Source organism: Pongo pygmaeus, chromosome 17 (genome assembly GCF_028885625.2).
Source record: "Pongo pygmaeus isolate AG05252 chromosome 17, NHGRI_mPonPyg2-v2.0_pri, whole genome shotgun sequence".
NCBI classification, from domain to species: domain Eukaryota; kingdom Metazoa; phylum Chordata; class Mammalia; order Primates; family Hominidae; genus Pongo; species Pongo pygmaeus.
Genome location: NC_072390.2, coordinates 49,833,792 through 49,861,453, shown reverse-complemented (window position 1 = coordinate 49,861,453; position 27,662 = coordinate 49,833,792). Strand labels below are relative to the sequence as shown.

The 27,662-nt window shown below is 42.9% G+C and overlaps 2 protein-coding genes across 4 annotated transcripts in view; one reads left to right on the top strand and one right to left on the bottom strand.

Moving 5' to 3' along the window:
- Window positions 1-27,662, bottom strand: part of LOC129019109 (uncharacterized) — a 93,492-nt gene that overhangs the window by 53,383 nt on the left and 12,447 nt on the right. For 2 of the 3 annotated variants that reach the window (XR_010124166.1, XM_063653543.1), the window contains exons 2-3: window positions 26,456-26,574; window positions 23,027-23,138 (exon numbers count right to left, since the gene is read on the bottom strand). Coding sequence is in view for 1 of the 3 variants with exons in the window: in XM_063653543.1 (XP_063509613.1) it covers window positions 26,515-26,574 (60 nt within the window). In the remaining 2 variants the exon portion in view is untranslated. Of the gene's footprint in view, window positions 1-23,026; window positions 23,139-24,492; window positions 26,575-27,662 lie in introns of those variants that run through there. The other variant, XM_063653545.1, reaches the window with a different exon arrangement.
- On the top strand, window positions 6,518-21,056 carry ZNF396 (zinc finger protein 396). The gene is given in 6 exon segments (XM_054461388.2): window positions 6,518-6,632; window positions 8,659-9,146; window positions 9,422-9,566; window positions 13,050-13,225; window positions 13,227-13,395; window positions 14,245-21,056. Coding segments are annotated over 5 exon segments (1,002 nt in total). The 5' UTR covers window positions 6,518-6,632; window positions 8,659-8,729; the 3' UTR covers window positions 14,340-21,056.

The following is a 27,662-nucleotide window of genomic DNA, read 5'->3' as shown; positions in this document are numbered from 1 at the left end:
CTCACACACAGGTGAATTAAAGGCAAATTTCTCACCATTTCCTCAAAAATGCCATTTCCTCAAATCCTCTTTCTAGGTAATAATTGTCAGAACTTGCAAGAAGTATGTTTTTATTTTATTCTAATCATTTTCCTGAGGGGCATCAGGATAAAATAGGAAGAACAGAGTCAGGAGATATGGGGTCCAGTTTGGGTTCTGCCACTTAATAGCTGGCTAAATTGGGATAAGCATTTTCACTGTGGGGGTCTTTAGTTTTGTCATCTAGAAAAGAAAGGAGGCAGAACAACTGCTCAGTGCATTGCTTCCAGTTTGCCTATTCTCATTCCAGTTTCCTGCTTCTGGGAAATTTTATGAATGTACAAAGTGAGTGATGATTAGTTATAGACCACCTTCGTTTCCATTTCATCTCCTCCACAAGGCAGAGCCCTGTATTTTCCTGTGGCTATAAATACATCCCATCATAGCCTTACATTCTGTTTACCATATTTTGTCGTGGCCTTTGCCAAGGGGTAGATTCCAAAGGCATCAGGCAGTTGGATAGAATGACTTGTATTCAAATTTGTGGTCTGAGTCTCTCCACCCATCACAGATGTTGCTTTCCCAGGTGTCATAATCCACCTTCCATCCAGGACTTGCCACCTTTCTTAGGCCCCTTCCTTCATTCTCTGCCTTAAGGAAATAGATTTAAAAGACCCATTTCATGTTACATAGCAGTCACAGAAGGGTGAATTTCAACATATTACTAACTGGCAAAGGCAGTGTGCTGGGTTGAAAAACCCCAAAATTTGTGTCCACCTAGAACCTCAGAATGTGACCTTATTGGAAATGTACATTTTTTGCAGATGTAATTAATTAAGATGAGGTCATACTTGATTGTTAGGTGGGTCCTAAAGCCAATGACTGGTGTCTTTTAAAAAGATGATACATGGAACCACACTCAGACACAGAGGGAAGAAGGCCATGTGATGAGAAATGTCAAAGACTGCCGGCAACCAGCGGGAATCACACAGACAAGGAAGTCTTCCTCCCTAGAGCCTTCACTGAGGGTGTGACCTTACCAACACCGTCATTTCAGACTTCTAGCCTCCAGAACCATGTGATAATAAATCCCTGTTGTTTCAAGCCACGAAGTTTGTGGTAGTTACAGTATGAATTTCCTAGGGAGGAAACTCATAGAGGAATCACCTCACATATAGCTAAATATTTAGTTCCAGTCTGTGGAGAACAAACTTGAAGATGAAAACATGGAGCCCCATGCCTTGAAAGAGAGGTGAGGAGCAAGACTTCATACGGGGCAGTGTGCTGAGCACTCAATGTTATAGCAGATCCTGAAGCTCCAACACGTGTTTCTTAGCATGCTTTACTGTCTTCCCTGACATGAATTTTCAGTATTGCGTGAGATGTATTCTCTTCATCCCTTCACATTCAAATTGTCATGAAGCCATTATGCTTTTTTTTTTTTTTTTGAGGCGGAGTCTTGCTCTATCGCCCAGGCTGAAGTGCAGTGGCACGATCTCAGCTCACCACAACCTCTGCCTCCCGGGTTCAACCAATTCTCCTGCCTCAGCCTCCCGAGTAGCTGGGATCACAGGCATGCACCACCACACCCAGCTATTATTTATTTATTTATAGTAGAGATAGGGTTTCACCATGTTAGCCAGGCTGGTCTTGAACTCCTGACCTCAGGTGATCCTCCCTCCTTGGTCTCCCAGAGTTCTGGGATTACAGGCGTGAGCCACTGCACCCGGCCCCATTATGCTTTTTATTCCAAAATAAATCCTCCTCATGGATCATCTGTCTTCTCTGGTAACTATGCCTTTAAATCTGTCTGAATCATCTTTGTTAAATTTCACATTTAAGATTTTGACCTCATCCTTCATTTCCTTCCTATCTTACACTGGGCTCGCATTACGAATATGAATCAAACTTCACATCTTCCTGTTTCCAGTCCACTCTCATAAGCTCATTGCTATGAGCAAACTGACTCTTTTATCAATTTGTTCCTCTCCTTTTTTTATTATGTTTTTATGGAGCACGGACATAGACAGCACAAGGATAAATGAGACGCAGACCCTGCCTAACATGTACATGAGTGAAATAGACACATCATAGAAGATTCCAAATTTCTGTTGGGGAAAATGGGTGAATGGCAGTGCTAGTCCAGAAGATAGAAGATACAGGAGAAAAGAGGCAGGTTAAAAAAAAAAAAAAAAGGGCAGGTAGAGGGAAAGAGAGGAATAATTCATGATCAGTGTAGGGTGTCGGAAAACAAGCAGTTATGTTTAGTAGCAGTCAACTCTCTGGAGAAGAGACTAAAAAAAAAGGTGAGGCTCAAGATATAGGTTGGAACTAATTACTTTAGATATGGTAGTTGAAGCCTCATAGGTGGCAATAGATAAGCTAGCCACAGAGAGCCTACGGCATGAAAAGTGCGGGAACTAAAGGCAGAACAATGGAGAACGCTAATAATATGTGAGGTTGCAGAACAAGAGGAACAGTCGGGGTGCTCAGAAGATGGAGGAGAGAATTCCCTTTCCTTTCTTTCTCCTCCAGCTGCCCAAGATGCCCAAGGAAAAGAAGGCCAAGGGGAAGAAGACGGCCCCAGCCCCTGCTGTCTCAAAGAAGCAGGAGGCTAAGAAGGTGGTAAATCCCTTGTTTGAGAAAAGGCCTAAGAATTTTGGCATTGGACAGGACATTCAGCCCCAAAGGGACCTCACTTGCTTTGTCAAATGGTCCAGCTATATCCGATTGCAGCGGCAAAGGGCTATCCCCTATGAGCAGCAGAAAATGCTGCTGGGACGGCTAGTCTCGAACTACTGGGCTCAGGCAATCCTCCTACCTCGATCTCCCAAAGTGCTAGGATTACAGGCATGAGCCACCATGCTTGAGCCAACCTAAATTTCTTAACTTTCTAATTCCTTATCCTATAGAAACATGGCAGCTGTGTATAATACATCCGCTTCATGCACCTCTGGTCAAAAGAAACAAGGGTTATGTGTTTAGACAAACACAGATCCATGCCCCTAAAAGCTTCTACCCAGGTGGAGAGCAAATATGTCGGGATGAAGGGAGTGGTGAAGAGTACAAAGTTGAGAAATAAATATCTCTACAATGTCATTGTAGAGTGATTGCCTTAGAAATGGTTCATAAAAGTCATAGAGATCTTTACATACCTGTATAAGGGAAGCATTCAGATATAAAGCATGTTTGATATTTATTTTCACATGATCACACAAAATGTCCAATTATGTACAGTTATTGATGATAGCATCCCATTCAGCTTCTGATCCAGTCTACCCAAAAATCCCCTCAAATATCCACATAAGCCATTGTCAAACGTACTCTGTTGTTTAACTTCCCTGAATGACACATTATATACCCAATCATCTGTCAGTCTTCCATCTAAGCAAGCACCAGCCTCCCAAGTGTTTCCAGAATCTGCCTCCATTCTCGTCCCCTCTGTGCTAGTTCAGACCTTCACCAGCTGCAGCCTGGATCTTTGCAACAGCTTCAGAGCTGGTAACCCTGTCTTGAGTTTCGCATCCCTTCAAATCTATCCTTCGTGTTGCTATCAGAGAGCCCTACCTGAATTGCAGATGTGCACATGCCACTAATTCAAGTTTCTGCTTAAAACTTTAGTTCATGGCCCTTTACTTGGCCTGTCAAACCCTTTAAAACTAGGCTGCTGTTTGCCTCTTTAGCCTCATCCTCAGCCACTCATCCTGCTGTCCTTTAATCCAGCAAATCTAAACAACATCCCACACTGGTGCCTCAGTCTCAAATGTATCAACACTAGCTTTCTCCATCAACTCCAATCCCAGTCTCTCCCCAGGACCTCCCTTTCTTTGTACTTTTATAGTATCCTGCAGTTGTCTCCATCAGAATGTTGCCACATTGTTTAGAAAAGTTAATTTATTCATCTTTCTCTTTAATTAGTCTATTAGCCCCTAAAGGGCAAGAATCTATATTTTACCATTGAATTCCCAGTGTTTCCCATACAGCTGGTATATAGTAGGTGCTCACTCTACTAGGACCTCATTCCTGCTAATTTCTTTTCACTTTACCCCCAAACATTTTTAAAAAATTAAAACAGCAAACAAAAACCTGTTCTTGCTCTACCTACCTGACTGTGAAACTTTTCTAATCAATCTTTTATGTCTGCTCCCTTTTTTGTTGTTGTTTTTAACTTTGGCCTCTGATATCCAGCTGTTTGGTGGACCATACCCATGAATTCATCATCCCTGACCTCTTGCCACATCTTATAGTTCCTCCTTCTCCTTGAAGCTTCTGACTGTCGTTCATATTCTCCTTAAATTGTCTCCTGTGACTTCATGCCACTGCCAAGCCTTGCCCTCGTTTCAAATTCTCCACTGACGTGAGTCATTTAACCTACCCTACCCACCAGCGCCAGAAACACATTCCCACCTGCACTTTCGGGCTGTTTGCTATTTGTGTTGGCAGCTGCCTCAGCAAAAAGTCTTATCCTGTGAAAGCCCCTTGTTTGAAGCAAGAATTTCTTCAAATTTAGTTTTATTGTACTTTAATTGGGATCCAAACCTCTCCCTAGTCCCTTAGCGTCACAGACTGAGTAAACCAGCCTCTTCTTTCTTCACTTCAGATTCCAGTACTAACATACTTTTGGGGGGGCGTCATACCAAAAGGGATTTTTTGTTATTGTTGTTTATTAATTAGCAAGTGCTTTTCAAGCATCTCCGTCCTCTCCCTAATTCCTCAGTTACAAGTACAAGTACATTTTCCAGGAGTCCCTAGGGAAAGGGGCTAGAGGAGGAAGTCACGAGGTGGGGCTGTGGTGCATTTAGGCTCAAATTTACTTTTATTTTTATTTTTTTGAGACGCTCTGACTTTGCAACCCAGGCTGGAGTGCAGTGGCGCAATTATGGCTCACTGCAGTCTCCATCTCCCCAGATTGAGGTGATCCTCACCCCTCAGCCTCCCAAGAAGCGGGGACTACAGGCATGCGTCTCTACACTCGGCTAATTTTTGTATTTTTTGTAGAGATGGGGTTTAGTCATGTTGGCCAGGCTGGTCTCGAACTCCTTGGCTCATGTTATCTGCCCATCTCGACCTCCCAAAGTGCTGGGATTACAGGCATGAGCCACCGCGCCCGGCCTCAAACTTATTTTTCAATTGCGGTTAAGATTATCTGAGGAAATATATGTGTATGTATTGTGACAAATTTTATGTGGGTCAATTCTCACTTTTTCAAGGGCCATTGTGTTCTCCTGTGAAAGCATGGGGGTTGCGGATGTCAAACTTGTCCCTTAAAACGTCAGTACTTGGAGCGTAACCACTTCGGGAGAGGGAATGGTATTAGGGATTGTACTCAGCGGTAGACAGCACAGCATTCGCCCCTCTCTGTAATCCTTGGCAAGTCACAGGACATTTGAGTTTATTTTCTGTAAAATGGGAATAACCTTACTGAGTTATCGGAGTAAATGAATAATGCAAGCAAAGACACTTTCCAAAGCAACAATGCTAGTTTACCGAACGGAACACTGAGCAGAGCAGCTGGATTCCCACCGGTTGAGCCTTCGAGTTCTCTTTCCCTGTCCCAAGCGCGCAGCCACGGCGGCTCATCTCCATGGCAACGTCCCCGCATTCTGGGCCCCACCCCCACCCGCCACCAGAACCGGAAGTTGTTGCGCAGCTGGCAGTTCCCAGGTTTCTCCCCGACGGCGTCGGGAGGTGAGACCGGAGGCCTCTTTAGGGCCCCCAGGCTGAGGTCAGAAGCGGTGGTCCCCGGGCGGTGGAAAGGGGGCGCGGAGAGGCGGCCGCGGACTCGGCGCCACCCCTCCCTTCGCACACAAGTCCAGCACCCTTACACCGTCCCAGATCCCCAGGCCCCTCCCCTACGCTGCCCCACCTCGCTGTCTGCCCCTGAGTCCGCGCACCCCTTCCCCTAGTCCTTCCCCGGCGGATCCCGGGCGCCTGCCGTCCCAGCTGAACTCGCGCCCCCTGCCGGCGCCACGCGCCGCCCGTCGGCCCCACGCGCCACCTGCCGCTTCGCCCCAGCGGTTCCCAGCCGGGGCGAAGAGCCGGAGCGGGAGGTCCGGAGATGATCGGAAGCCAGCCCTCCCAGAGCCGGCCCGCCACAGCAGGGTAGAGCCGAGAACGGCGTCCCCTGCGGAAAGACCCCTGCGTCCCAGGCTTTGATCGAAGCCTCCCTGTCAGGGACCCAGTTCTTTCTGGCCGTCGTGCGGTGTCGGGGGTTCCTTTCCCCCACCTCAGGTTTAGCACAGATTCTGCGCCTGGTGCTGAAGTGACAGGGCGGCCACTCTCTTCCAGAGGCTGCTTTAGCCCCGGGGTCCCTCATATATCCCTTAGGGTACCTGACGGCTCCAAACCCGTGACCTCAACCCTTCCCACCTCTCAGGTCTTGTTCCCCAGACTCTTCTGGCCCCGCTTCATCTGGGAGCGCGGCTGCCTGCCGCCGCTTCCTCCTCTGCACTGAGACAACGCGCAGGGGTCACCACAAGGGCCCCTGCTGCCTATGGCCTCTTAACCACACAGCACCATGGATAAGTGTGGACGGCCTGGATTCAGACCCCATCTTTGCCCTTGGCCAGAGTACCTGGCTTTGCTGTGACTGCTTGCCCGTCTACAACATGGGGGTAAAAATAATCTAGGGCTTTTATGAGGATTTAACCTTTGTTTATTTTTACTAAGGTGTTCAAAACAGTGCTTGGCACATAGTAAATTCTATTAATATGTGTGTCTGCTATTGTTTGTTTCACAGCACATCGTTGTGTAAAGTTGTATCATTTATTTGGTAACAAGCTTTATGAACTCACAGGCTTTATACAGGGCCTAGAACAATACTTGGTGAAGTGAGAAAATAAATTAAACGGCAGGATACATAACAATGGAAGATGGAGGCGCACGTAAGATTTTTAAAGTAGTCATCATTTGCTGAAGTTTTACAAACACTATCATATACCTCCTGCCCAATTTTAAAAATGTGATTAGACCGGGTGCAGTGCCTCACGCCTGTACTCCCAGCATTTTGGGAGGCCGAGGCAGATGGATCACCTGAGGTCAGGAGTTCGAGACCAGCCTGGCTAACATGGTGAAACCGTCTCTACTAAAATTATAAAAATTAGCCGGGCGTGGTGGTACACGTCTGTAATCCCAGCTACTTGGGAAGCTGAGGCAGGAGAATCGCTTGAACCCAGAAGGCAGAGGTTGCAGTGAGCCAAGATCCCGCCATTGTACTCCAGCCTGGGCAACAAGGCCAGACTCTGTCTCAAACAAAACTAAACAACAACAACAACAAAATGCGATTAGTTACTGGTGATACTTAACAGTAAAATGATACAAAGAAAAGTGCCGCCCCCCCCCAACTTTGTTGCTAACGAGCTAATAATACTTGAAGAAATCATTGCCCTCACAAGTCACTATGATTGTGATGGTATTGTGAATTGATAGTCTTTGTGCAATATTTTGATAATACATAGCAAGACAGAATTTGCTATTCTCCTTTGATCCTCAACAAGCAGAGGCCTTGGGACATGCTTGAAAGAAATACTTTGAAAGGAGAAAAACAGTATATTCATAAAGATGTGCCTCCCAGCATTAATTATAATAGTGAAATTAGAAACAATCTAAGTATTTTAAAATAGTTAAGTAAATAATATGGATACGGAAAAAATGGAAATACATTCAGATGAAGGAACGTGATTGCCTTTTTTGTCGTTGTTTTTCTTTTTTTTTTTTTTTGGTGGGATAGAGATGGGGTCCCACTATGTTGCACAGGCTGGTCCCAAACTCCTGGGCTCAGGTGATCCTCCCATCTCCCACCTCGGCTTCCCAAAGTGCTGGGATTTCAGGCATAAGCACAGTGCCCAGCTGATTGGTTTATTTTTTTTAATGGCTCCTTTAATGTCAAAGTAATGTTTTAACAGTAAAAGCTGAAAAAAGTCACACAAAAGTACTTCCCTCATGAGACTATTTCTTTGAGCTCTTTGCAGCACACTAAACACTGATTGGCTCTTTGAACTGGCTCCAGAGTTAGAGCATTTCTCAGGCTTCCCTTATTTCCATTATCTGGGAGCTTCTATGCAATCCTGGCTGATCTCTTATTGTAATATTCAGTAGCTTTGTGGGCATGGTTTTCAGAATGAATTGTGAATCACTTATGCATATGAATTAATGAGTCTTAGCTGTTTGGTTCTCTTAAAGAAGTATTATTCAAAAGCATGGTTTCTGGGCCAGGCGTGGTGGCTCAAGCCTGTAATCCCAGCACTTCAGGAGGCCAAGGCGGGTGGATCACCTGAGGTCAGGAGTTCGAGACTAGCCTGGCCAACATGGTGAAACCCTGTCTCTACTGAAAATACAAAAATTAGCTAGGCATGGTGGCGGGTACCTGTAGTCCCAGCTACTTAGGATGCTGAAGCATGAGAATCACTTGAACCCAGGAGGCAGAGGTTGCAGTGAGCCGAGATCACACCACTGCACTCTAGCCTGGGCAACAGAGCAAGACTCCGTCTCAAAAATAAATAAATAAATAAAAGCATGGTTTCTGTTAAGACTAAGGTCAGTATTTCCTATACAGTCTTATGTTTCTAATCTTAGTTGTTTTGTTCTAAGAAGCATTTGTCTTTTGTCTTCTTTCCACTTGTTTCTTTAATCATATTTAAGGAGTGTCCATCAGAGAGCTTCACCTCCTTGAGGATTAAAGCCTAACAGTACTGAGCTATTCGCCTGTCAAAATGTCTGCAAAATTAGGAAAGTCATCATCGCTCCTAACACAAACTTCAGAGGAGTGTAATGGGATTCTGACAGAGAAGATGGAAGAGGAAGAGCAGACCTGTGATCCAGACTGTAGCCTCCACTGGAGCAGCAGCTACAGCCCAGAGACCTTCCGCCAGCAGTTCAGGCAGTTTGGCTACCAGGATTCACCTGGGCTCCAGGAGGCTCTGAGCCAGCTCCAGGAACTTTGTCATCTCTGGCTGAGGCCGGAGGTGCACACCAAGGAGCAGATCCTGGAGCTGCTGGTGCTGGAGCAGTTCCTGGCCATCCTCCCAAATGAGCTTCAGGCCTCGGTGCAGAAGCATCATCTAGAGAATGGAGAGGAAACTGTGACTATGCTGGAGGATGTGGAGAGAGAGTTTGATGGACCAGAGCAGGTAAGAAGGATGCCTGTGGAGATGAACCCCCAGGCTGAGTCAAGAGCGCTGGCACATCATTGGGAGTAGAGCTCTCAAACTGTATTCCCACTCAGCACAACCAGATGTATAGAGGTGAAAGTACTAATAGGTGTCCCAGCAAATAGAAGATGGCTCTACTTTTTCCCTCCCTTTTCCTGTGTCCATGATACTTTTTGCATAGTTTCTTCTCTGTTATTTTATCCTCAAGTCCCAACCTGATGGTGTTCTTCAGCCTCAATTATTCCTGTTTTTAGATCTTTTTTGGACGAAGGAAGGACATGATTGCAGAGAAGCTAGCACCTTCAGAAATCACTGAGGAATTGCCAAGTAGCCAGCTCATGCCCGTGAAGAAGCAGCCCCAGGGAGCATCATGGGAGCTTCAGTCCTTAAGACCACATGGTGAGGGGGCAGGATTCAGTTCATTGTGGAAGGTGTGGGGGCCCTCTGCTCACCACACACATCTCAGTTGATTTATGCAAGAGGCCTCAAATCTCCCCCTCTCATCTCCTTCTTACTGTGGGAACTTCTGTTATTTGTCCTACTAAATGAAGATCTTCAGTATTTTGTTCTTGCTTCTTTTTCAGAGATTCTTATAAAATCTTCAGATTTTAAATCCCTGACATCTCCATCAGGGTTTTCATGCCTTTTTAAAGTAGCCCTTTTATCTTCAGGCAGCCCTTGAGGCCTTTCTGTGGGACCCCAAGGTACACAGCCCAGAGACCACTGATCCTCATCATCATTTCCTATATAACTGCTCAGTTACTGGTGGGATCTAGTAGCAGAATCGCCTGTATTGCTGCTAAGGTGACTTTGCTCTCATACGTGCTTTGAATACACTTCTCTACTCCCTCACATCTTCAACTGGCCTCAACTGCTCTTTGCATTGCTTTCTATAAGTGCTCCAGAATAGCTGCGTAGCAATCTATTCTTCCATTGCAGATACTAAACAAATAAGTGCTATGGGGAAAAAATAAAAACAAAACAAAGAATAAGGGGGTTAGAGGGAAGGTAAGAAGTGGAAATAAGGCTGAGTTAGAGGCCTTGTAGGCTGTGACTGCTCCTGCTTCAGACAGAGTAGCTGTGTTTTCATCTGTTTTATATATTGGAACTCAATGTAAAATTTCATTTGATAAAAGGGCCATGCTACTTTAAACAGAATGGCGGGGATAGGATCTTATTATATAGAGTGGTAGAAAGACCTCTCTGATGAAGCAACATTTGAGCAGAGACCCTCCTTCTAGATGATCATCCTGGATAAAATAGGAGCCAGAGATTAAGAGGGAAATCCTACTTGGGAGTATCTCCTTCCCTCCCTCCAGCACTGCTTCCATAGTTCAGGAGTGGCTGATAGCTAAGCAAGGTTAGAGTTTTTCCAAGGGAATTTTTATAAGAAACTATACAAAGGAAATACAGTAATTTAGAAAGAGATTTAGAAAACATTGTTCCCCCTAACTTGGCAAGTACTGGCTCTCTGAAGGCTTATACTGGGACACGTAATACCTCCAGTCTAGAAATTGTCTTGGTTTACTTAGAAAAGTGAAAGTCTTTTCATGAAAAAGTATTTTCCATCAGGAAAGGGAGGGAGACCATCCCAGCCTCAGCAGCTTGGTGTGGTGGTGACTACAGAAGTGATCAACCTCAAAGCCAGGTGTGGCAAGAACCACATCCTACCTGTGAATGTCCTCGTGGAGGCCTTTCGTACATTTTTTTTCAAGATTCATAGAAATTTGAAACAGAATGCAACGGGTCCAGGATCTTGCAGTACAAGGCAGAGAGAACCAGAATCATTTAATAGAATAATAGAACCATTTCTTAAGGCCACAACATGATTTCTGTGGTACTGAGTCATGTCTTATCAAAGCTTCTGGGAGATGATCTTGGTCTCAGTACTGTAGAGTACTAATTGATGCCAGGATTTTGATAGTAATGACTAATAATTAAGGTCACTTTGGAATATCAACTATCAAAAATGAATTTGAGACAGAATCCTTACCATTTATAAAATGATTTCCACTTAAACTAGTAATAATAAATGAGTATGCCATATGCTATGGTTTGAATATTTGTCTCCTCCAAAACTTATGTTGAAACTTAATCCCAAGTGTGGCAGTATTGAGAAGTGAGGCCTTTGAGAGGTCATTGAATTATCACCCCTGCCCTCATAAATGGATTAACTCATTCGTGGATTAATGAGTTAATTGGTTATCATAGGAGAACTGGTAACTTTATAAGAAGAGAAAGAAAGGGCTGAGTTAGCATATCAGCATGCTCAGCCCCCTCACCATGAAATGCTCTCCACTGCCTCAGGACTCTTCAGAGGGTCTCCACCAGGAAGAAGGCTCTCACCAGATGCACCCCTCCACCCTGTACTTCTCAACCTCCATAACTATAAGAAATAAATTCTTTTTATAAATAAATTACTCAAGTTCAGGTATTCTATTCTAAGCAACAGAAAATGGACTGAGACACCATATTTGTGAATAAATACAAGAAATAATTTTAAATTCCTTTTGTAATAACTATTTAGACCCATTTGATTTGATTTGATTTTTATGTATTTTTTTAAGTTAGGTTTATTTAGTTTGCTGCAGCAAGAAAGAGAACACGGCACAGAAACTACGGGATGTGTCATTAAGAAGGAATTGGGAAGGGCTTATGTTAAGATTTGAGCTTATGTTGGGTGATTCTAAGGAGATTGTAGAGACAGCAGGTAGATCCATTTTAAGTAAATTCTAAAGAGTAAAACAACAACTCAGTTTTCTTATTCAGTATCACACTGCATCACTAACTGTTCTCCCCAGACCACCTTTCTCACCCCATCCTTTTGATTAGGCCTTGAGAGGGCCCAGGGGATCACTTATCATCAGTACCTCTCTGGGTTGCTTTTAATCTTATTTATATAATTACTTCAGATAAAGCCACCCCCAGTAGTCACAGTCAGCCCCAGCCAAGTCATCTCCCCAGTCATGTCCAAAACTCTTGTACTTTGCTTTTATAAACTCATTTTAAGCTCCTGTCTTTCAGCAGCTTCAGTTAAAATGCCACCATGAGGATAACTGAAATGATTTCTTCAGGTAATGCATCCACATTACACTGGCATTTTCACATCCAAGTTAGCAGTTCTGCTGGAGCTTTAGGCACCCTGAGTCGTAAGGTCCTCTGCATCAAGCCAGATTTGTGTGCCGCCTGAGTGGCCTCAGCCCATAAGCAGCCATGTACATTTTTCATGGATGTTAAATGTAATACAAAATAATACAACAAACAGCGATTCAACCAGTAATATAAAATCCATACAGGAGTAGAGGTTTTTCATCAATGGGTACTCTGCTACCCTTGATCTTTTGAGGTACTAGTTATCCTAGTCTATAATCTTCCTTTTATTGGCCTAACTTATATTTTCTTACTTTATTTTCCACATTCCTTTTTGGCCCCTTGGCTTTCTTCAGCTCATTTATTTGCATAGTTATTGATTCCTTTATGATTATTAAGCTTTATTTGTTTATTGATACCCCAGTACTAAATCTTGTTTCTTACTCCCACTGGCACATTGGATTCCTCTCCTAGCTGTCTCTCTGTCTCCAATCATTTCTTCTTTCTAAGCCCTTTCTTTCCTTCCAGACTTTCCTTAGTCTCTGACATATCTTTTTATCCTTATTCTCTATTCTGTCTTTTCCATAGAATTTTGCATCTTTATAGTTTAGTTGACTGCCTCCTCAGTATGTAAACCTTTCTCTTTGTCTTATATAATCTTCTCAATATTTTGTCTGATACTCTCCATCCTTCACATTGTGTGTAGTTTTATAAACATGCTAGCAATAATCATGTATATTTCATTTGGATCATCCTTTCTCTTTGCTGGTGACATTTGTTTTTCTATTTCAGATGAAGACATCAAAACTACAAATGTGAAATCTGCTTCAAGGCAAAAGACTTCTTTAGGCATAGAACTGCATTGCCATGTTTCCAACATCTTTCATATGAATGCCTCCCAGAGTTCCACATATAGAGGAACCTATGAACAAGATGGTAGGTTTGAAAGGAGACAAGGAAACCCTTCTCGGAAAAAAACAACACAAATGTGATGAATGTGGCAAAATCTTTAGTCAGAGCTTAGCCCTTATTTTACATCAGAGAATCCACAGTGGAGAGAAACCTTATGCATGTGATGAGTGTGCAAAGGCATTCAGCTGAAGTGCGATTCTGATTCAGCATCGACAAACCCATACTGGTGAGAAGCACTACAAGTGTCATGACTGTGGCAAAGCCTTTAGTCAGAACTCGAATCTTTTTAGACATAGGAAAAGACACATTAGAAAAAACGTCCCATAAGTATCATGAGGGAATCAAAGCATTTCCTCACAGCTATTTCAGCACAAGGGAAGACACAAGGTGCAAACGCTCCTTAGTACAAATCAGTGGTCTTAGTAAGCACCAGTCTCCTTTCAAGAATCATGAAAGCCACAGGAGAGAAGGTTGAAGATCTCATGTCAGCATTATTTGCTTTTCTGCTTATCAATACAGTCTCAATTCTGATGTTTGCAATTCCAAAGCTTAATTCAGATTTCCATCCCTATGCAGCCCTTGAAAAGGCATTCTCAGACATGTTCTACTATTTTCATTATTAACACATATAATGAACTAGTATATATCTTTTTAGACAAGTGTGTTTTTGCCTCGTTGAGAAGGAATGTGTGAGTTACTCAGTATAAAAATAGACATTCTCCTCCATTTCATAACTTGAGCACTAGAATTCTAAAGACCAAAAATTAAAGCACTCAAAAAAATTCCTGGCTGGGTGCGGTGGCTCATGCCTGTAATCCTAGCACTTTGGGAGGCCGAGGCGGGCAGATTGCCTGAACTCAGGAGTTCAAGACCAGCCTGGACAACACGGTGAAACCCTGTCTCTACTAAAATTCAAAAATTAGCCGGGCATGGCAGCGTGCACCTGTAATCCCAGCTACTAGGGAGGCTGAGGCAGGAAAATTGCTTGAACCCCTCAGACAGAGCGAGACTCCATCTCTAAAAAAATAAATAAATAAAAATAAAAATAAATTCCTATTTTGTCTTCTGTTACCAGATTCAAAATATGAACATATGATTGCAGAGGCCCAAAAGAATATGTACTTCAAGACTAGGCTGAAGTGTCCCAGGTCACTTTCAGGAGGCAGATAAATAAAGGGCCTTAATCTCTTATGAAAGCACACAAGAGCCTCCATACTATTGATATCAAGTTAATTTCCCATGTTGGAAAAAAATAATCTCCTTTGCAATGTAATTTGGAAATAAGTCAATGGAAACATGAAAATGACTGCCTGTCTACAAGGAGTCGGCTAAACATGAAGGTTTTCATAACAATATTATTCTATGGGTGCTTCTGTAAGGTGGATGATCATCTTAATATAAAGAAAAAAGGGAGATGAACAAAATTGTCAAACACGACTGATATACCACAAGTGTTGACAAGTACAGTGTGTGACGGAGAAATGTACCACAGCTTAACTGGAAAAGGAACCCCTTAACTGCTGATGACAATGCTTCAATGTCCCCTTTTCTGGCATAAATCAGCTATGAATATGTTTCAAGCATCACAAGACAACCTTTTCAGAGTCTTCTATATTCTTAGTAAGATGAGTTTCTAGACATGCTGTCATGAAACGAGACCCTGGATTTTGATGCTCTTGTACATATGGACAAATCTCTGAAGTTCAGTTTAAAGGGTCCACTGCAGTCCCTTATAAACAATTGTTGAACCTAACCATTATAGTTTATAAGTTTTAAGACATTTATGGGATATCTTATTTGGCTTATCTATGGGATATGAGTAGCTATGTTTTACCTGTATTTGATTCAGCCAGATTCCCTGTTTAAAAATATAATTACTGAATCGTACATTATTAAAATTATTCTGACAGTATACAAACAACATAATTATCTATTTCCCAGAGATTCTTGATAAACCTCTGTATTGTTACTACAATAATACATGTATTGTGTTTTCCATGGTGCTGCAGTTACCCAATATGGAGGCAAACATCAGAAATCAAAGTCCTTGGAATAAGGGAAGAGACTCATAGTAAACTTCTTTGTCTGGTTGGGTTCCTCATAAAGTGTAAAACATTTCATTCTCAGAAAATCCAACCATATCTCAGAGTATCTCCAGAAATTGGCTTAGAGGAGCTCCAAACATTTGGAATTACCACACTCTGCTTAGTTAGTATGCTGATAAATGTAAGATTAGTAGGAGGAGAAGTGAATGTAAATTTTATTATAGAATTTTCTGATAGCGATTATGATTTGTAGCTCTAGTGAATATGAATTTTATATTGAGTTGTGTGTACTTTGAGTCACTAAAAATGTAGGATACTTTTTATTTGGGGCTCATTGTCTTTGTAATTACGGAGAGGAACAAACCATCTATTGAAACAAGTGCCTCAGAGATGTATATATTGTGAATTACTGCTTAATTATGGAAAGAGTTTCTTAGGTTCTATGTGAATAAGATGGCAGAATCTAAATCAAGTATTTTGAAGGAAGCACCCATCTTCACTTGGTGCTGCCGTCAACTTTGTAAGGTTGCATTCTCTTTATTGTGAATAATTTGAATGTCTCCACCAGAAAGTGGTGTCAATCATATCATCTAAGTATATGATGAATCTTTAAAGGGTGTTTCTGTGTACTTTGAATTATTTCGCAGTTATATAGGTATCCTAATGAGTGAATGGTACTAGTTTATATAGAAGGAGAATTAGTTGAGCTAACCTTGGTTTTAAAAATCAGCATTTTATTAGTACCCCCATTATATTGATTAATTTTCAGGGATAGTAAATATTCCAAAATGAAATTGGTATTCTTTTATGGCTTTCACTTCATCTGGGCCTTCAAGATTACCAATAATCCTATATGGTTTGTTTGTTTTTGTTTACCACTCCCATTCTCTTCAGAGACCAAGTCAAATGTTCATCACTGTCCTTACAACAGTGGCTTAACACAGCAAGCCTTTCTGTGTTAGGAATGCTTCTGGATGCAAAATCCATCTTTGGTGGTTTAAACAAATAGGAATTTTCAACCTGAAATCTGGAAGGTGGGTTGCTGGCTCTCAATCTGCAGCTGGAATGACGACTGGTCTAGCTTTACCTCATGCTATTTTGTCCGATTTTCGAGAGAGCTGTCACAGCTCTAGGAACTGGAATTAAGTCAGGAAGAAAGGAGAAAGACAGCCATGCTAAGCAAAAAGGTTTCCAAAAACCTAGCAAAATCTGGCTTATGTTTCCTTGTTGCAAGTGTGTCTGGTAGGGCAAGTGTTTTCAGCCTCTAGAGGGAAAGCAGGCCAGATGGGGGTTGAGGACGACATTGAGTTAGCCAACCGTGTTTGCCATACTAATCCTTTGCCACCTTCCTCCTTACTGGCAGACAACTATGTTTTGCTTCCTGCATTAAAGGAAAAAAAGATAAGAACTCTTACAAGTTCCTGTGACTAAATTTGCCAAATTATTTATACTTTACCCATCATTTCCTCTCCCTCTTGTGAGAATGAGAGAGGGGTCTCTCCCCTCTGAGCCTCAGCATTCTCACCTCTGAAAGGCCTTGGCTGCCAGTCATTCTTCCTCTCTTCTATTACTTTACTCTCTGCCTTCCTTCTGCTTCCATCCCTTCAATACTTAAATATACTGTTGTGACCCTGCCTCCTACCCTATATTTTTCCAGCTTACACTGGCAAAATTCAAGATGGTGGCTAGTCCCTGAGTGAGGGGAATTATGTGGCCCTTAACTTTGCCCTCTTCATATGCATTCATCTCTCAACCAGAGTAATCTTGCTAAGGCACACATTTTATCATGCCCTTTCCCTGTCTAAGACATAGGCTTTCCCTTGTTTTAGGATAAAGTCAGAACTGCCAAACAAGATTGTTAAGGCTCTTTGTGATCTGACCACAGCTTACCACTTCAGCTTCAGCTCTTGCCATTGCCTCTATGCTTCAGCCATTTTGAATTATCAGAAGTCCTCCAGCCTTTGGACCTTTCCATGTACTCCTTTTGAACTCCTATCTAGCTTTCACATGTTACCTAATTCCTGTGTGTTCTTCATGTTTTAGTTTAGGTACCACTTGTTCCCTAACACCCAAAGAGTAGGTCGGGGAGCACCACCACACTCTTATGTTAATTGCATATCAGTCTGTTCTTATCCTTACCATTACATTTATCTCATGAAATAAAATATTTTTAAAGTATTAAATTGCAAATATGGCCGCAAGGAAGAGGAGAATAAATGACACCTTGGGATGGAAAAAGTTATGGAGTAGCAAAAAGTAAAATTTTTAAGGCTCTCTTAGTCCTGGGAAGAGTGAGTGAGACAATGAGAGGGTCAGGCACAGGGTGTCCTTTCACCTCTGTTGCCCAACCCCTGCAGAATTTTGGAGGGGGTTAGGAGAGAATCAAGGGGAGAGGGCTGTGTCCCCTTGCCATTGAGTGCATTGGGAGGAAAATTGTTGAACAGACTGCTGGTGCTCCAACACTGAACTCTCATAAAAACGGCAATTCAGTGTTAGGTAAATGGCCTCTATCAGCTAGTATGTGGCTCGAAAGAGAGATGGCAGTTCTCTGTGCCCAGTGAGAACCTTGGAAAATAGCTGACTATAGAGCTGGAAAGTTGGGATAGTTGAGCAAGTAACCTTGTGGATCCTGTAGCTAAGAGCTGCAGGGCCCACCAGACCTTACTGGGGACCTATAGCTCTTCCTAGGAACAAAGTGGAGGCAAATCACCAAGGAAGAGACACTGGCCCCCAGCCCAACCAAAAAAAACAAATGATTTGTTGCCACAGGTTTGGTGAGCAAGCACCACAGAAGACCAGCTGCCCAGAATAGAAACCAGAGAAGATCAGAACAGCAAGACTACCTAACACCTAATCCATAGCACCACCTCATCACAGGGAATGTATGCCCCCCTCACCTTCCCAAGCAGGTGGCAGAAAAGGGCAGAGTGAGAAATAGCCATGAGAGGGAGTTGAACTTAAAATGGACTGAATAATTCAATTTAATAATAACTAAATATAACAATTTAATTCAGCTCTTTCACCACCCACCCACCCACCCAATGGGGCAGGGATTCAAGAAAAAAAGATGATCAGTTATAAAAAATAAACTACATTTTCCTTTGCTTATTTGAGAAGCAATGTGATAACTTTTTGCCCTGCTAACTGGAGATTATATCTATTTCTGTATTGACTCCACTATTTCATGCTGCCTGACAGCATAAGCTGCCTCATTTACCATTGTTTCCCAAGCATCTGGCACAGTACGTGGCCCATAATAGGCACCCAAATACTTGTGGAACAAAAATATTTGAAAATTATATATCTGATAAGGGATTACTATCTAGAATATATAAAGAACCCCTCCAACTCAACAACAACAGAAATTTCAAAAATGGGCAAAGGTCATGAATAGACACTTCTCCAAAGAGGATACATAAATGGCCAATAAGCACATGAAAAGATGGCCAACATCACTAATCATTAGGGAAATGCAAATCAAAAGCACATCGAGATACCATGTCACAACCATTAGGATGGTTATTATTTTAAAAAGAATAGGTATTGGAAAAGATGAGGAGAAATTGGAACCTTTGTGCATTGCCATTAGGAATGTAAAATGGTGTAGCTGCTAAGGAAAACAGTTTGGTGGTTCCTCAAAAAGTTAAACAAAATTCCCATATGATCCAGTAATTCCACTTCTATGTATATACTCAAAAGATCTGAAAGCAGAGACTCAAACAGGTATCTGTATACCAATGTTCATAGCAGCATTATTTGAAATAACCAAAAGGTGGAAACTACACAAATGACCATCTACATATGAATGAATAAACAAAATTTGGTATAGACATACAACAGAGTCTTATTCAGCCATAAAAACAGATGAAATTCTGATACATGCTACAAGGATGAACCTTAAAAACACTATGCTAAGTGAAATAAGCCAGACAAGAAAGGACAAATACGATTCTGCTTATTTGAGGTAACTAGAATAGGCAAATTCATAAAGACGTAAAGTCAAAAAAATGATTACCAGGGGCTAGAGGAAAGGGGGAATGGAAGTTATTGTGGATACACGGTTTCTGTTTAAGATGATGAAAAAGTTCTGGAAATGTAGAGTGATGATTGTTGAATAACATTACGAATGTTCTTAACACCACTGAATTGTACACTTAAAAACGGTTAAAATGATAAATTTTTGTTATGTATATCTTATCACAATGAAAAACAAAAGCATTGGAAGAAACAAAAATGAAGCTGCTTTTTTATAATCCCTGCCATAATAAAGCTTATATTCTAGCAAAGAAAAAAAATCCTGTGGAATGAATGTTATTCAAAAGCAAAGAATCTGAAAGATAAAATCCAGATGTCCTTGGTGAAAGGACTGACTGACTGTAAGCTCAAATAATGTTCCCTTTGCCACTAAACATTGAGGACAGGGGATGATGAGATTACCCAAGGAGCCCTGGAAGAATGTTCAAATGGACCATATAGGCCGCAAATCCTGAATGGCTAGGAAATAATATAAAAATTGATTGTAATTTCTTAGATTCAAAATTATTTTCTTGTATAAAGCTATATGTTTAATTACTTTGCTGATTACTGAGATTTTGCTCAATGGATGTACCTTATTGTCTGGGTGTATTAATCTTAGTTGTCTTTGAATCTAAATGGTTTGTCTTCAACTGAAGGGTCATTTTTATTCAAAGGTGACAATGACATTGAGAGACAGCTTACATAAGGTGTGGAACTCTAGTGTCATAGTTAATGATCAACCACATAGACATTTGGTATCTTTTCCTATATAGCTTTGGGGGCTCCAGTCTATCCATCTTAGAAGTAGTTGTCAGGATTCTAGGTAGAATATCTCCAGTTGGACATGTTAATGTGCTGCATCAGAACTGGATCAGCCTATTAAACTTTTTTTATTTTTTGGCTATTACCAGTCTTGTCACCTAGGTGGTTTTACAGTTTGACTTCTTAATACTTTTTCTACCCCAAATGATTAGTCCAAGCCAATCTTGATCATCCAATTCCACCTGTGGGCCAGGCATGGTGGTTCACACCTGTAATCCTAGCACTTTGGGAGGCTGAGGCCAGAAGATTGCTTAAGCTCAGGAGTTCAAGACCAGCTGGGCAACAAAGCAAGACCCCATCTTTTTAAAAAGAAAAAAAAATTCAAAAACAATTCTACCTGCCTGCTTTTGGTTTAGGAATGAGTATTTCACCCAATCCAGGCCAATGAGACATCAGGAGAAGCCTGCCCCCTGACTTCTGGGAAAAGCTTGCTTTCTTCTTAAAAAAAAAAAAAAAAAAAAAAAGAGACATACAGATGATGTCATCCTATTCCCACGTTACTGTGACTGGTTATGATGCTAGGAAATGCTGCATCAGCTGGAAGATGAAGCTGACACATGTGGAGGAAAGAGCTATGAAAACTGCAGGATTTTAAGCAGATAAATGTGAAGGGAAAAAATAGAAAACTACAGGAAAGCAAGACTGAAGCCCTGATGTACGATTCCTTTAAATAGCTATATTACAAGAGAATATTTAAAATCAATTATCTAATCATCCACCTTAATAAACTAGGGGGGAAAAAAACCAAAAAGCAACTTAAACCAAGTAAGTAGGAGGGGGCGTAGAATGACAAAAACAAGAACAGAGGCTCCGACTCCAGGGAAGATAGAGTAAGCACACTCTCGGAGCCCAAGCTAAGCCATCAAATCCCCTGTGACCTGCACGTACACATCCAGATGGCCGGTTCATGCCTTAACTGATGACATTCCACCACAAAAGAAGTGAAAATGGCCTGTTCCTGCCTTAACTGATGACATTATCTTGTGAAATTCCTTCTCCTGGCTCATCCTGGCTCAAAAGCTCCTCTACTGAGCACCTTGTGACCCCCACCCCTGCCAGCCAGAGAACAACCCCCCTTTGACTATAATTTTCCTTTACCTACCCTAATCCTATAAAATGGCCCCACCCCTATCTCCCTTAGCTGACTCTCTTTTAGGACTCATCCCACCTGCACCCAGGTGAAATAAACAGCCTTGTTGCTCACACACAGCCTGTTTGGTGGTCTCTTCACACGGATGCGCATGAAATTTGGTGCCGTGACTCGGATTGGGGGACCTCCCTTGGGAGATCAATCCCCTGTCCTCCTGCTCTTTGCTCCATGAGAAAGATTCACTTACGACCTCGGGGCCTCAGACCAACCAGCCCAAGGAACATCTCACCAATTTCAAATCCGGTAAGCGGCCTCTTTTTACCCTCTTCTTCAACCTCCCTCACTACCCCTCAACCTCTTTCTCCTTTCAATCTTGGTGCCACACTTCAATCTCTCCCTTCTCTTAATTTCAATTCCTTTTTCTGGTGGAGACAAAGGAGACACATTTTATCCGTGGATCCAAAACTCTGGTGCTGGTCACGGACTCGGGAAGGCAGCCTTCCCTTGGTGTTTAATCATTGCGGGACGCCTCTGATTATTCACCCGCGTTCCATTGGTGTCTGATCTCTGCGGGGATGCCTGCCTTGATCATTCACCCACATTCCCTTGGTGGCAAGTCAATTGTGGGGACGCCTGCTTTGGCTGCTCACCCACGTTGCAGCCCAGGGCTGCTCCCCACCCCCTTCTCCATGTCTCTACCCTTCTCTTTAAACTTGCCTCCTTCACTATGGGCAACCTTCCACCCTCCATTCCTCCTTCTCCCTTAGCCTGTATTCTCAAGAACTTAAAACCTCTTCAACTCACACCTGACCTAAAACCTGAACACCTTAGTTTCTTCTACAATGCCACTTGACCCCAGTACAAACCTGACAGTGGTTCCAAATAGCCAGAAAATGGCACTTTCGATTTTTCCATCCTACAAGATCTAAATTATTCTTGTCATAAAATGGGCAAACGGTCTGAGGTGCCTGACATCCAGGCATTCTTTTACACATCAGTCCCTCCCTAGTCTCTGTTCCCAATGCAACTCGTCCCAAATCTTCCTTCCCTCCTGCCTGTCCCCTCAGTCCCAACCCCAAGTGTCACTGAGTCTTTCTAATCTTCATTTTCTACAGACCCATCTGACCTCTCCCCTCCTCGCCAGGCTGAGCTAGGTCCCAATTCTTCCTCAGCCTCCGCTCCTCCACCCTATAATCCTTTTATCACCTGCCCTCCTCACCCCCAGTCCGGCTTACAGTTTCGTTCCATGACTAGCCCTCCCCCACCAGCCCAGCAATTTCCTCTTAAAAAGGTGGCTAGAGCTAAAGGCATAGTCAAGGTTAATGCTCCTTTTTCTTTATCCGACCTCTCCCAAAAAAATCAGTTAGTGTTTAGGCTCTTTTTCATCAAATATAAAAAACCCTGCCCAGTTCATGTCCCCTTTAGCAGCAACCCTGATATGCTTTACAGCCCTAGACCCTAAAAGGTCAAAAGGCCGTCTTATTCTCAATATACATTTTATTTTATTACCCAGTCTGCTCCCGACATTAAATAAAGCTCCAAAAATTAAGTTCCGGCCCTCAAACCCCACAACAGGACTTAATTAACCTCGCCTTCAAGGTGTACAATAATAGAGTAGATGCAGCCAAGTAGCAACATATTTCTGAGTTGCAATTCCTTGCCTCCACTGTGAGAAAAACCCCAGCCACATCTCCAGCACACAAGAACTCCAAACACCTGAACCGCAGCTGCCAGGGTTTCCTCCAGAACCTCCTCCCCCAGGAGCTTGCTGCAAGTGCCGGAAATCTGGCCACTGGGCCAAGGAATGCCCACAGGCCGGGATTCCATCTGAGCTGTATCCCATCTGTGCGGGACCCCACTGAAAATCAGACTGTTCAACTCACCTGGCAGCCACTCCCAGAGCCCCTGGAACTCTGGCCCAAGGCTCTCTGACTCCTTCCCAGATCTTCTTGGCTTAGCAGCTGAAGACTGATGCTGCCCGATCGCCTCGGAAGCCTGCAGGACCATCACAGATGCTCTGGGTAACTATCACAGTGGAGGGTAAGTCCATCCCCTTCTTAATCAATATAGAGGCAACCCACTCCACATTACCTTCTTTTCAAGGGCCTGTTTCCCTTGCCTCCATAACTGTTGTGGGTATTGACGGCCAGGCTTCTAAATCTCTTAAAATTCCCCAACTCTGGTGCCAACTTAGACAATACTCTTTCAAGCACTCCTTTTTAGTTATCCCCACCTGCCCGGTTCCCTTATTAGGCTGAGACAGTTTAACTAAATTATCTGCTTCCATGATTATGCCTGGGCTACAGCCACATCTCATTGCCGCCTTTTCCCCCAGTTCAAAGCCTCCTTCACATCCTCCCCTTGTATCTCTCCACCTTAACCCACAAGTATGATACCTCTACTCCCTCCTTGGTGACTGATCATGCACCCCTTACCATCCCATTAAAACCTAATCACCCTTACCCCACTCAATGCCAATATCCCATCCCACAGCACACTTTAAAAGGATTAAAGCCTGTTATCACTCGCCTTTTACAGCATGGCCTTTCAAAGCCTATAAACTCTCCTTACAATTCCCCCATTTTACCTGTCCTAGAACCAAACAAGTCTTACAGGTTAGTTCAGGATCTGCGCCTTATCAACCAAATTGTTTTGCCTATCCACCCCATGGTGCCAAACTCATATACTCTCCTATCCTCAATATCTCCCTCCACAACCCATTATTCTGTTCTGGATCTCAAACATGATTTCTTTACTATTCCTTTGCACCCTTCATCCCAGCCTCTCTTCACTTTCACTTGGACTGACCCTGACACCCATCAGGCTGAGCAAATAACCTGGGCTGTACTGCCGCAAGTCTTCACAGACAGCCCCCATTACTTCAGTCAAGCCCAAATTTCTTCCTCATCTGTTACCTATCTCGGCATAATTCTCATAAAAACACACGTGCTCTCCCTGCCGATCGTGTCCAGCTGGTCTCTCAAACCCCAACACCTTCTACAAAACAACTCCTTTCCTTCCTAGGCATGGTTAGATACTTTCTACTTGAGATACCCAGTTTTGCCATCCTAACAAAACCATTATATAAACTCACAAAAGGAAACCTAGCTGACCCCATAGATCCTAAATCCTTTCCCCACTCTTCTTTCCATTCCTTGAAGACGGCTTTAGAGACTGCCCCCACCCTAGCTCTCCCTGACTCATCCCAACCGTTTTCATTACCCACAGCCAAAGTGCAGGGCTGTGCGTCAGAATTCTTACACAAGAACCAAGACTGCGCCCTGTAGCCTTTTTATCCAAACAACTTGACCTTACTGTTTTGCCTAGCCCTCAAGTATGCATGCGGTGGCCGCCACCACCCTAATACTTTCAGAGGCCCTTAAAATCACAAACTATGCTCAACTCACTCTCTACAGTTCTCATAACTTCCAAAATCTATTTTCTTCCTCACACCTGACACATATACTTTCTGCTCCCCAGCTCCTTCAGCTGTACTCACTCTTTGTTGAGTCTCCCACAATTACCATTGTTGCTGGCCTGGACTTCAATCCGGCCTCCCACATTATTCCTGATACCACACCTGACCCCCATAACTGTATCTCTCTGATCCACCTGACGTTCACCCCATTTCCCCATATTTCCTCCTTTCCTGTTCCTCACCCTGATCACACTTAGTTTATTAATGGCAGTTCCACCAGGCCTAATCGCCACACACCAGCAAAGGCAAGCTATGCTATAGTACAAGCCACTAGCCCACCTCTTAAAACCTCTCATTTCCTTTCCATCATGGAAGTATATCCTCAAGGAAATAACTTCTCAGTGTTCCATCTGCTATTCTACTACTTCTCAGGGATTATTCAGGCCCCCTCCCTTCCCTACACATCAAGCTTGAGGACTGGCAAATTGGCTTTACTCAACATGCCCTGAGTCAGATAACTAAAATACCTCTTAGTCTAGGTAGACACTTTCACTGGATAGGTAGAGGCCTTTCCTACAGGGTCTGAGAAGGCCACCGCAGTCATTTCTTCCCTTCTGTCAGACATAATTCCTCAGTTTAGCCTTCCCACCTCTATACGGTCTGATAACAGACCAGCCTTTATTAGTCAAATCAGCCAAGCAGTTTTTCAGGCTCTTAGTATTCAGTGAAACCTTATATCCCTTATGGTCCTCAGTCTTCAGGAAAAGTAGAACAGACTAAAGGTCTTTTAAAAACACACCTCACCAAGCTCAGCCACCAACTTAAAAAGGACTGGACAATACTTTTACCACTTTCCCTTCTCAGAATTCAGACCTGTCCTTGGAATGCTACAGGGTACAGCCCATTTGAGCTCCTGTATAGATGCTCCTTTTTATTAGGCCCCAGTCTCATCCCAGACACCAGACCAACTTGGACTGTGCCCCAAAAAACTTGTCATCCCTACTATTTTCTGTCTAGTCATACTCCTATTCACCATTCTCAACTACTCATACATGCCCTGCTCTTGTTTACACTGCCAGTTTACACTGTTTCTCCAGGCCATCACAGCTGATATCTCCTGGTGCTATCCCCAAACCGCCACTCTTAACTCTTAAAGTAAATAAATAATGTTTGCTGGCAAGGCTATGCTGAACCTCTTTAGGCACTCTCTAATTAGATGCCCTAAGTCCTCGGAATTCTTAGTCCTTTAATACCTGTATTTCTCCTTCTCTTATTCCTTTTAGTTTTTCAATCCATACAAAACTGTATCCAGGCCATCACCAATAATTCTACACGAAAATGTTTCTTCTAACAACCCCACAATATCACCCCTTACCACAAAATCTTCCTTCAGCTTAATCTCTCCCACTCTAGGTTCCCACACCGCCCCTAATCCTGCTCGAAGCAGCCCTGAGAAACATCACCCATTATCTCTCCAAACCACCCCCCAAAATTTTCGCCATCCCAACATTTTACGACTATTTCATTTTATTTTTCTTATTAATATAAGAAGACAGGAATGTCAGGCCTCTGAGCCCAAGCTAACCCATCAAATCCCCTGTGACCTGCAGGTACACATCCAGATGGCCGGTTCCTGCCTTAACTGATGACATTCCACCACAAAAGAAGTGAAAATGGCCTGTTCCTGCCTTAACTGATGACATTATCTTGTGAAATTCCTTCTCCTGGCTCATCCTGGCTCAAAAGCTCCCTTACTGAGAACCTTGTGACCCCCACACCTGCCCGCCAGAGAACAACCCCCCTTTGACTATAATTTTCCTTTACCTACCCTAATCCTATAAAATGGCCCCACTCCTATCTCCCTTAGCTGATTCTCTTTTCAGACTCAGCTCACCTGCACCCAGGTGAAATAAACAGCCTTGTTGCTCACGCAAAGCCTGTTTGGTGGTCTCTTCACACAGACGTGCATGAAATTCCCCACTTGGCATCTCTTTGCTTAGACTCAAAGGCAACCTGAAATCCAGAAGTGCACACCGAGAATGAATAGAAAGTTCCGAGATAAGAGTTCTGTCTCTGGCCTAAGGAATTATACACTTAAAATGGTTAAAATGATCAATTTTTATGTTACATATATTTTACCACAATGAAAAACAAAAGTATTGGAAGAAACAAATTGAAGCTGTTTAAAAAAAAAAAATCCCTGCCCTAATAAAGTTTGGAGTGGGAAAGGGGGGGTTCTAAGGGTCAGAGAGAATGGGGAAATCCCACATACAGTATTCTTTGCTTTATTTCCCTTCTCTTCTACCCCAGTCTTCAGGGAATAGTATGGCAGTAGCATTGGCATCAGCAGCACTGCAATGACAGTAGTCTTTTGGAAGGCATTTAATTAAATTAATTTATTTAATGATCTATTTATTTTAGAGACAGGGCCTCACTCTGTCACCCAGGCTGTGGGAAGGCACTTTAAACTCAGAGGGAGATGAACACTTTGTTCTGAACAGAGTTGCTTTGGTCCCAGAAGCATGGAGCAAATCCCCATTGCTTTTATTTTCTCTGTGTCCTCTGGCTGCTTGGACCAGGATGCAGAATGCAGTTGGGAGAAGTAAACAGCAGAACTAAACCAGGAAACTAAAACCCCAGCTTTCTAACTGAAGAACTGGTAAGAGAGGCCCCAGGAAGCCAGAAAAGTGATAAAGTTATTGCAAAGAAGATGGAGATCAAGTGAGATCCCCTAAAGTTTTGTATAAGCCCCGTCTGCTCGCCTCTAAACTGCGCATGTGTGAAGCTGACCCTAACTGGCACATCACAGGCATTGAGAACTGAGCTACAAGACAGACTACCACTTAGGCCCCAGATTGGCCACTGGGTGGCACACACAAAGACCCAAATTGAACTGGAAATGTTTGAAACCTGAACTGACATTGGAACTACAGCCCACACAATGCAGATCAGAACTTGCAACCTGACCCTAACTAGGGCAGTTGCCTGTTAAACAAAAACATCAACATTCTCCTTATGACTTAAATAATGCCCAGGATCTGACAGCATAATATTGAAAATGTGCAGGATACAATGCAAAATTACTAGGCACAGAAAGAACC